Raw genomic sequence first — 10,418 nt, 5'->3', positions numbered from 1 at the left:
CATCGGTGAGAATGGTAAATTAGACAGTTTGGAGTCCTATAAAAAAGAGCAGATGAAGATAGAGAAGAATACTCAATGAAGTCATTGAACAAGACCTCTTAGTTAACAACATATCTAAGGACTTAGTTGTTGATAGAGCACAATGATATTGTGCGATTCACGTAGTCATCCCACCTAATGAGATAAGGCTTATTGTTGTATTTTAAACAAATAGTCTTAATTTTCCTAAACCATTTTTTCCTTTATGTGTATTGGAAGTTGAAACTACTTTTTAATTAGGAGTTTTGTTAATGTGTATAATTAATAGGGATATTTTAAGCAAGTAATTATAAATTTGAATAGCAAAGTGAATTAAAATTTTATATTTAAAATCAAAGTGAACTCTTTATTTAACTCTTATATTTGAGACCGAAAATAAGGATGGAAATAGGTTAGGCGAGGTTTTAGTCAAATAGGTCTGAGCTTGTAATAGAAGCTTAAAGCTTGAGTCCATATATATGTTTTTTTTTTTCTTATGCTCAAGTCTCAGCTTTTAAAAGGCCTAGTCAGGCCTAAAATCTTTTTAAAGGTTTACTTAAATTAAAATATAGGCCTTTATTAGATCTTGAAGACCTTAACCAGGTTTTGAGTAGGTTTAAAGACTTGCACCTTGTAAACTTCCACGATATTATCAAATAATTTTTTTTATTACCAGCAAAGAAAACTTAGTTCATATAATTTAATAAATCCAAACAAAAATTAATTCAAAGAGTTATTATTTGAAATCTAAATTATAGAAAATGATCTCACTACTAATACTCTGAAAAAAGAACACAAAAATACTATATAGTCAAATTTTTTAAAAAAAGAATATCCATGCAATGACGTCGATAGCCTACAGTCATTTAAAAAAGGATTGCAACTATGTAAGTTTGCGGGGCAAGTCTGAATGGAGGTCAAGTCTCCACATTCATCACCATTTTCAGGAGGGGAAGTTTGCGGTTGTGCAGAATTAATTTTGCTTGCCGACAATCATTAAAAAAACAAACATTCATGTAAGGAAATATCTATTAAAAAGAAAATCACAGAAAGGAAAGAGCGAAGAATGAAAAAAGACAGTCTGGAAGAATGGAGGAACGCGGTCTGGGTCGTGAAGAAAAATGGAAAGCCAAGGAAAGATAGTGGTGACGGCTAGGTTTCAACAGAAGACACTGAATATTTTAGAATGAAGAGGGTGTCAAAATCTTAGGGTATTACAATAGGCAACTAATTATACTTTTAAACTATAATATAAGAATAAAAAATATAATTACAATATATATAATACAAAAATAATTATATATATTTTACTGCCTGAACAGGCCAGGCCTTAACAAAATAGGCCTGGCCTTTTTACACATTTATGCTTTTGAATAGGCCTTAGCCTACCCTGACAGGCTTGTTCAGCTCTAACTAGGCCACACTATAAACCACCTGATAGAGACCTAACTTATTTTCATCCTTAGGTGAAAGCCGTATATTGTTACTTGAGCTACTTCGTACCCTTCCCTATGCCCTATTGAGCACAAGCACTTTATAAATAACCTATTAAGAATCCATTTAGAATAACTTATAAATAACTTATAATTTACAAAATACAAAATAAATATATAAAAAGAATTTTATTTCAACTTACGTAAAACGTACTTATAAATAATTTCAAATACTAATCCAAACATGCCCTTAGTGATGGTTTGAATTGACCAATTTAAATACTTATAATCATGTTTCGTGTAAACCGAGATAAACTCTTCATATACCTTGTATTCTACAAATCACGATTGAAAAACTGCTTATAAACCATTCTAAACAAGCTGTAACTAAATTGACACAAATTGAAGGGAAGACGGTATTGCTTAAAGTAATCACCGTGGATTATAATATTTAACTGCAACCAAGTTAAGGCAAGAGTAATTTAGTTATGACTTTCCGGTGAACATAAATTTCTCCGTTCCATAAGATATGCACCAGGAAAACGGGTAATGGGAAATCTCCTTAACTTCACTACTCAATGAAACAAGCGCAGCCTACAATATTCTTCAAAATAAAAGGCACCACAGATTAAAGACTTCGGCAGCGAAATGTGCACATGTGACTTCCAAATTGGGAGATAACATCCACAAGACATCCACAACCTCCAACTGCCATGACCTGAGACATAAATGCACCAATCAAGTCGAGATTGAATCAAGAATGTACATCAACTAAAAGTATTAATAACAAAAGAAGAATTCAAATCAAGACAATACCCCTGATGGATGTAAGGAGATAGAAAAAGATGATGGAGGCGCGCATTGTATTTGCGAAAGGATCGCACCATTCATGTCAAATCGATTAAGTAGATGACCTGCACCAACTGCCAATATCTGACATGGATATGCAAACATTAACAGACTAAGTATTGGATAATATGTATAAATACAACACAATGAAAGCTTTCCAATACCATATCATAACCAAGTAAACCGCTATTCAGTCCTCGGAAAAAAATTCATCAGTCCTAACATTCTGAAGAAAGCATATAAATTCAATTCTATAATCAGTTTTGTTAACCTGTTAACAGGGTCGTCCAAGTGGAGACGATATTCTTTGTATTGTCAAGCAGCTAGACATGTTAACATTCACGTCAGCTTTCAATGTTCCAAAGTGAAGAAAGTTTATTCATACGAGTAACCATGTCAACACGAAGACAACATAACTTGCCGTTTTTTATCCCTTTATCCCAAAGTCAATACGCCATTATTTTTCTATTGTCAAGTATCTAGATGTGTTGCTGATTATTCACGTCCGCCATGCCAAAGAAATTTAATCCACAAGAGCAACTATATTAACAAACTCGCTGCAGAAGTGAATAAATATAATTTTCAGAAGGTTTGGAGTGATTTAAAGGTAATTATCTTTCAAGGGTTTAATCTATGGAATGAGAATATTTCAGGGACCAAATGCTACATTAACTCTTCAAAAATCTTGTCTCCAACGTAAGCCCATAAAAGCCAAATTATTGGGACGGTATTTAAAACACCTCAAGAGATAAAGCAATAATCTACTCACTTGATTGTTGTCAAATAACATGTCCTGTACAGAAGAACCCGTTGAAGTCTTTGATATGCATTCTGAAGCAGGCAGATTCCAGAGCGATATACTCCGACCATAGCTACAAGCCTGTAATTGGTGACAATATACAATAGTCCCTCAAAATACTCCTAACATCGATAAACTATCATAAGATATGTTAATATTTAAATTCAGGAGACTGCGTTTTACAACGTATGTGTGCATTGCACTAATTTTCCTGACGCCTACAGAAAAAAGACACCTATGAAGTGTAATCATTACTAATATGATACATTCGCTTCAAGAAATAGGAAATTATTAGCAAAGAGAATTATTTTTCTACTAAAAAAGTGAAATAATGTTTTATTATCAGAAATTACTGTTATTTTTGTCTTAAGGATAAATATTTGATGGTTGAAGCCAATAATAAGCTATTATGTGCACTACTATTCTGGTTTCCAAAAATAAATTGTTGACAAAAAAATTCTTAATCATCTTCGCGGTAGCTACCGTATTGTCCTAAGTCAGCAAACGCATTTCTCTTACCAGAACATCACGTAGAAAATATACATATACATACACGTCTACCCTATATATAAAGGAAGGGAGGGAAGGCGCATGAAGGTAATTATAAAATAATAGATACGTTCTTACCAACCAGCTCTCACTTGCATCTAAAGCGACAGAACTAATCCATGAAACAAATCCTTTTGACTTCAAATCTTTTGCAGGATCAATCACTTTGATACACTTTCCACTTTTGCAATCTAGTGAACATAGTACATGAGCCACAAAAATAAAAGGATACTATAAGGAAGCCGCACAAAATGTAATTGGTATACATCGATTTATCATGTTACTTTTCTGTTACAATTACTGACACAACGAAATAAATAATACCCCAGATTCGTGCAGTCCCATCCTCTGAACCTGTTATAATCTGAAGATTGTTCAGAAGGAACCCACAGTTAGACATGTTAGAGACTACAACTTTTGGTGAAATATATTAAATTTCTCATGTTACAAGTACAATAGATAAGATACCAACAAAGTAGTTATTATCTTTTGATAAATGAGCTATTAGCCTATTAGCAAAAAAGAAGGGATATTTTTTATTAGCTTGAGTTTGCAAAACACCTGTCATATATTTTCTACCAGAAGTACATAAGACTTCAGATTCTACAACTAAGTGACGTCCCCTAATCAGTGTACGGACTAGAAACAATACTTCTCAAACCATCTATAAGGACTTCAACAAAACAGTTTCATAGTCTATACCCTATACTACTTCCTTTCCTAATTTCCTCGTTGATAGCCTTCTATATGGTACTTGTAACTGTTAGTCCATTTCTATCGCATTATTAATTTATATATATTAACAGAAAAGAATGAAGCATGGTGAACTCTTAAAAAATCAAGCGATATCACTCCCAAAATTAATTGATATAAAGAGTTAATGAAAAGAAATTATCACTGTCAAGTAAAAAGTTAAAAATGTCTGCACCTGACTGGCTGAGTTTCGGGCAACTAAACAATGCAAGTAGTCCGAGTGCCCCTTGAAAACAGTTTTCACTTTACCAGTTGCCTACAAACATCAACACATATCACTCTAATGTCAACATATAAAATCAAAATATCCCAGGAAAGAATACAACAAATTTTAGTCAATATATACTAAATATTCACCTTAAACAGATACATACCACATCCCAACAATATGCACAAGAATCACCAGAAGCAGAGAAAACAGATCCTCCCTAAAATTAGACAAGAAAATAGATACTAACTCAATAATTGAAGAACAAACAAAATACTCTGACATATTTTCAAAAAGGGGGAAAACAAATATAAAACCTTGGTGTCAACAGCAATAGCATTATTCTCAGGAATAGGCGAAAGAGCACCCCAAGGACCTCTGAAACGACAACAATAAAATGATATTTGGTATTGGAAGAGAACGAAGATGGGAAACATAGCAATCCAGAATTGACGCTGGGAATATAGAAAAAATTGGTCAATGAGATAACAAGAACTAGAGGAACAGAGATTTGACTGAGTTTAATACTATTTGATAAACCATGAATAATCTGAGCACGCCTAATTGCAAACAAAGATTCCTTTTTGTCCGGAGAAAATGATTCAAAAACAACATTGAAATTATATAGGAAAAATCAGAATAGTAGAAGGAAATAAGAGAAATTCAGGGCAGTGTAAAGAAAGGAGGGAGAGTAGAAACTTGGTAACGCTATTCAAATCTCAACTAATGCATGAGAAATCCAAACACATAGCGATCACTATGTTAGAAACTATAACAAAAGCTATTCATGGTTCACGGTTCTTCAATTTATAGCTTAAGTGTTTGAATTTAGATGGTCATTGACACGGTATCAAAGCCTCTAAATAGGAGGCCAGAAGTTTGACTTTCAAATGCCTTCACGTAGTAGCTTAAGATTTTGAGCAGAAATGAGGCTTCAAAGGTGACACCTTAAATTGCTAAAAATCCAGCGTGTGTGTAAATTACTGAATAACCTCAAATTACTAATAGATACCAAAACACAGCGTTCTTTCAATTCCTTCAAATATATGTACCCATACTCAAAACTCATTTGTATATCCTATTCCCATTCCACTTCCCTCCCCAATATCTGTTACCTGCATCACTTTCAGAAATATTTGGTACAGTGAATTGAACAATAATGCTAGACTGGTATTAGAGCTGTGAAGTGACTACAGGAAGAAGACTCGGTTCATCACTAATATACTTAAAAAAAAAAAATCAAATTAAGGAGGACGAGATTTCTCTACTTCTACAACAATGTAATCAAAATAAATCAACAACACACTAACATATAAAATAATTTTTACATAGCAACCCATGCTATTCACAAATCATAACAATACAACTTATTTCTCGAAGTCTAAATAATGCAGGGGAAAACATGTCTAGTTACAAATCATATGGTTTAAGCATACATGTTCTGCTAACTCACTTGTGCTGAGGATTCACTAGGTCAAGTAAAGGCTTGATGTCACTTCCTGCAAAAATGTGGGATGGCATGTGTAGGACATTAAGGAAGCTCCATTATAAAAGAAAATTGGGCAAAAGGATGGTGACATAGAAGAAGAAAATAAAATTGACCTATCAAATCTGATACCCACTGTGAGATTAAAAAAAAAAAAAAAAGACCAATGAAGATGCTGGAGAAAGAGACAAGACTAGCATCAAATGTTGCAGAGTAAATGAACATATCGCTGTCTAGCTTCATGAATGTCAAAATAAGAATCCACAATCAATCATTTTGAGGTAAATTCACACGCTGAACTCTGTCCCTTAACAAAGACATGTGCAAGCCTAACCTCAGGGCATGTAATTCTTAACCACCAATCAGTTTGGCTTGAATTTATTTCCATAGTCTCCTGTGTTACTTATTTTGTTTCAAGCTTATAGAAAAACATGTAAGTGAATAGACCACGTGAACAACTTTATGGCTCCTAGTTTCACAATTTTTAAATTCTTTACTGAACAGATGCCAACAAACAAAAGTATAAAGGGTAAAGAAAAAGAAACAATAACTGTATAATCAACTGGTCAGGCTAATTCAAAGTTTAACTGCAACAATAAGATTTATTACCAAGCAAAGATGATGAATCCTTTGATCCAGCAAGCTCCTTCCATCTCCATCCCCGAATCCGACCATCATCGCCACAACTGCATGACAAAGCCACTGTCACGGGGTATGCCAAATGGTAAACAATCTCATATCACAGTCCATGAAAGCACATACAAGCATTTCAACATACATGAGTTACAAGTTCACTAATACACATTAATATCAATTTGCTTTCTTCAATAATGAGAAAATTGAGACACAGAGTTGTACACAAATAACACACACACACACACACTTATTTCTTTAATTTTAAAAATCCTCAGGATTTTTTTTTCTTTTGCCTCTTTTAAATAATGCGAGGAGATGAGTTAGAGCACTAGATCTTCAATTCACAAGCCACCACCCAGCATTTCTTAATTCTAAGATAAAGTCATATGCTGAACCACCAACAAAACAGGAAATGTTTCTCATTGTATAGGAGAATAAGCTTTTCTTTTTCTACATGAGCACAATCAAAGAAAAATAAGTACATTCATAAATGACCTGCTTCTAAACTTGACATCATAAGGTGTATCGTATGGAGGTGGAAAGTTATTAAGGAGTGTAAGAGAGCCATGGAATGAATTCAAACCTCAATAACAGAGAATCTTCATCATCCCCGTAAAACTCGACATCATAAGCAGGTCCATCGTGCCCTTGAAAGAAGCAAGTTGGTTCAGCAAACAATCTAGGCCAATTGCATCATACGCGAAAACAAACTTCACCAATAAGAACCAAACTCTTAATGTGTCATAAGCAACTATAGGGATTTATACTTACTTTTGTGTCTTTATGTTGGTAAAACCAAACGGCTGCAACATATTAAAAGAAAGTGAAAATGAGAGACCCGACTTCCGCAATTTTTTTCCTAAAAAACAAGAATTAAAAAAAAACAAAAAAAAAACAAAATGAATAGATAACAGAGTAAAAGAGAGCAAGACTGACGAGATTGGAAATGCAAGAAGGGATAGAATAGGAGGCAATGGATCCGTCACTGGACGCAACAACGAGGACATCCGGGTTAGGGTTTCGTGTGGGAGCCCAAGCGGTTCTAAAGACAGTTCCGGTTTCAATCTCCCTCTCCTTCAATATGCTTTCCCTGTAGGCATTTTCGTCCCAGTGGGTGGCGTCTCCGGGCATTGCTGCAGCTCAGGCTTAGTGAAGGAACTCCAGCGTTTTCAGTAAACTGGTGCTCCTGCAATAATTAACGCTCATGCTAAAATGGAAACAATTAATAATTTGGTCACAATAATTTATTCGAGGTCCTGAACGCGCATTTTTTTTAATACAGATTTTTTTTACCAGCTGAATTCAGAATTCAGTAATGAGCGAAAAATAATTGGAAGTTGGATGCTCATTACACACACCTGTATATCTCTATATATAAACACACACACACAAACGCAAGCAATAGTTTTCGGGGAAAATGACCAAAAAAAAATTAAAAACTAGTAAATGCTAAATAAGAAATATTAATAAAAATTTGTTATTATTTACAAATACAGTATTACTAACACCAAATAAAGATTCGTTACCAACCTGATCTGTGATTTAATGATTTCCTTTTTTTTTTTGTCATTTTCTCTAGTATGACACTGGATTGTTAATTAATTAACTATTTTTGAGTTTGATGTGTAATTATGGTTAAGGATGAACATTAATTTATTTAGATTTGAATATTATGTTATGAAATTAAAAGTATATTAGTTCAATTATTATTGGTTTAGTTATGCGTTGGCTTTTTACAAAAGTGATTGAACCAATAGCCGGCTAATTTAGTGTGTGTTCTAATTTTTAACCATTATGTTTACTGATATATTATTTTTAATTAAATTTAACAAATTTTTTCCTGCACAATTCGATATTTTTTTTTTATAAATAGAATTGAAAGAGTAATTAATATTAACTGAAAATGATAAAATTACATGATGAATTAATAAAATTATGTCTATATTAACATAATATGAGTAGGTGTTAATTCAATGGCTAATTGCGTGGTGGCAACATCACCTGCCACTTACTATATTTGAATGAGATTTTAAATTTGAGCTATATTTGTGTGCATGCGTTTATTTTGAAAAACATAACATGAGTAGGTAATTCATGCCCATGCACAGTGATCTTATACTCTGTAGTCTGTGGTCTCGTCCCCCTTCTCTCACTCCCTTTTATTTTGGGCTAAAAGCCCAGAGTGGGAACAAAAGGCATTAGGCTACATTTTTTATTACTCAACAACGTTAACTTGACAAGTTTGACGAAGTAGAATACAGTGCTTACAAGGCTGATTAATCTGAAATGAAAACCAAAGTGAGGAGGGAAAGAGAATCTAACAAAAGAAAGACTCTTGATCTTTCTCTTGGGTACAAGGACAAATAGATAGTTCACTACTAGAAAACTTTCACCACTTAAACCTACTACCACTTGTTAAGAAGAATCGTTTGCTTGCACGCCTGATTAACCTAGAGATGAAAACCAAGGCACGAATTATGAATCGAACAAATTAAAAGAGACAATCTTGAGACCTGTCTCTCACAATGACCATACTCTTAATTTTTGCCTCCGAGAACACCCTTGAGCTTCTTCACCTGCGCAGCATCAAGGAAAGTGGTTGCTGTTATCAATGGAGTGGGGAAATCACTCTTGAACAATGCGAAATCAAGAATTTGCAGCCCAGGATTTGCACTACTGAATGTCACGATAGCCAGGGCCTTAGAGTCGCCAGCGTCGATCTGGAAGTGAAGCAAGCCTTGTGGAAACACCATAGCATCACCCTTGTTGAGATTTCTGAGGAACACTGTGTTATCAGAAGCAATGAAGCCTGCACAAATTGAACCTTCCACAACATAAAGTGCTTCTGAGGCTCCGGGATGGGTGTGAAGTGGTATAACCCCACCTTTTTCTATGTCCAAACGACCCAAGGAAATTCCAAGGCCATTGAGGCCTGGAAATTGAGCATCAAAAGCCGGTGTCACTGCAGCTTTTATAATGTTTGAGGTGTTACCTGGAACGCCAAGGCCATGGAATACAAAGTCATCCACAGTGACTTTTGAGGGCTTCTTGCAAGAATACCCAGAAGGATTGTTGGGAGCAGCATAATCTGCAACACAAAAGTCTAGCACAGAAGCTTGAGAGGAGGAGGAGAGGAGGCAAAAGACGAAGATAATGGGGAGAATCATCTTTATTTTAGCTGGATATGTTCTTTCCCCTATTTTTCTGTATGTGATAAAGGGTTGGATGATACTATATAAGAAGGGACTGCGAGTGAATTTCTTTAACCATTGCTTTTTGAGTTACTGTGGTATGGGTGAGATTTTTCTGATATAGGCACGCATGGAAACGACAGATTTTGCATTGGGAAGCCCGTGAATGTCAACTTTGGAAGTATCCTCTGACAACAAGAAGAGGCCTCTTTTTCTTTGAAATCATTGGGATAGGAATCTTCTCCGCTATGTTCTACTGCCAACAGTTGGACCTCCTTTAATTTGTCTGCAATAAATAATTGATTGCACTACTGTACATGTGTAGTCAATTGAATTCATTTAATCCTTCCGTTTAAAGCATGTCTTTAAATTTTCTAATAGCAATATATAAAGTTCAGAATGATGATGCGGTTTTATACATGTTTATCTGATATCCTTCTCTTCATTCGTTCCCATATCAAGAACTTTTTGCCATAGGTGAGAGTTAAAATTGGGG

The 10,418-nt window shown here is 34.5% G+C and overlaps 2 protein-coding genes across 2 annotated transcripts; both read right to left on the bottom strand.

Annotated features, from left to right (window-relative positions):
* Positions 1 to 2,053: 2,053 nt before the first annotated feature.
* Positions 2,054 to 7,905, bottom strand: LOC114751912 (THO complex subunit 6-like). Its single transcript, XM_028940609.1, has 13 exons — positions 7,668 to 7,905; positions 7,503 to 7,534; positions 7,315 to 7,410; positions 6,705 to 6,781; positions 6,063 to 6,108; positions 4,927 to 4,987; positions 4,776 to 4,829; positions 4,577 to 4,657; positions 3,973 to 4,012; positions 3,727 to 3,839; positions 3,070 to 3,180; positions 2,268 to 2,384; positions 2,054 to 2,169 (listed from the first exon to the last, which is right to left on the bottom strand). The coding sequence occupies exons 1-13, from the start codon at positions 7,860 to 7,862 to the stop codon at positions 2,080 to 2,082; spliced, it is 1,113 nt and encodes a 370-aa protein (XP_028796442.1). The 5' UTR covers positions 7,863 to 7,905; the 3' UTR covers positions 2,054 to 2,079.
* A 1,009-nt stretch (positions 7,906 to 8,914) lies between these two features.
* LOC114751919 (auxin-binding protein ABP19a-like) lies at positions 8,915 to 9,930 on the bottom strand. The gene has a single exon (XM_028940622.1). It carries the CDS (start codon positions 9,896 to 9,898, stop codon positions 9,269 to 9,271), a length of 630 nt encoding a protein of 209 aa, XP_028796455.1. The 5' UTR covers positions 9,899 to 9,930; the 3' UTR covers positions 8,915 to 9,268.
* Between the last annotated feature and the right edge of the window lie 488 nt (positions 9,931 to 10,418).

The sequence above is a fragment of the Neltuma alba genome, unplaced genomic scaffold, assembly GCF_004799145.2.
Source record: "Neltuma alba isolate B1F8T4 unplaced genomic scaffold, ASM479914v2 tig00001147_pilon, whole genome shotgun sequence".
In the NCBI taxonomy this organism is placed as follows: domain Eukaryota; kingdom Viridiplantae; phylum Streptophyta; class Magnoliopsida; order Fabales; family Fabaceae; genus Neltuma; species Neltuma alba.
This window is presented reverse-complemented; position numbering and strand designations above follow the sequence as displayed.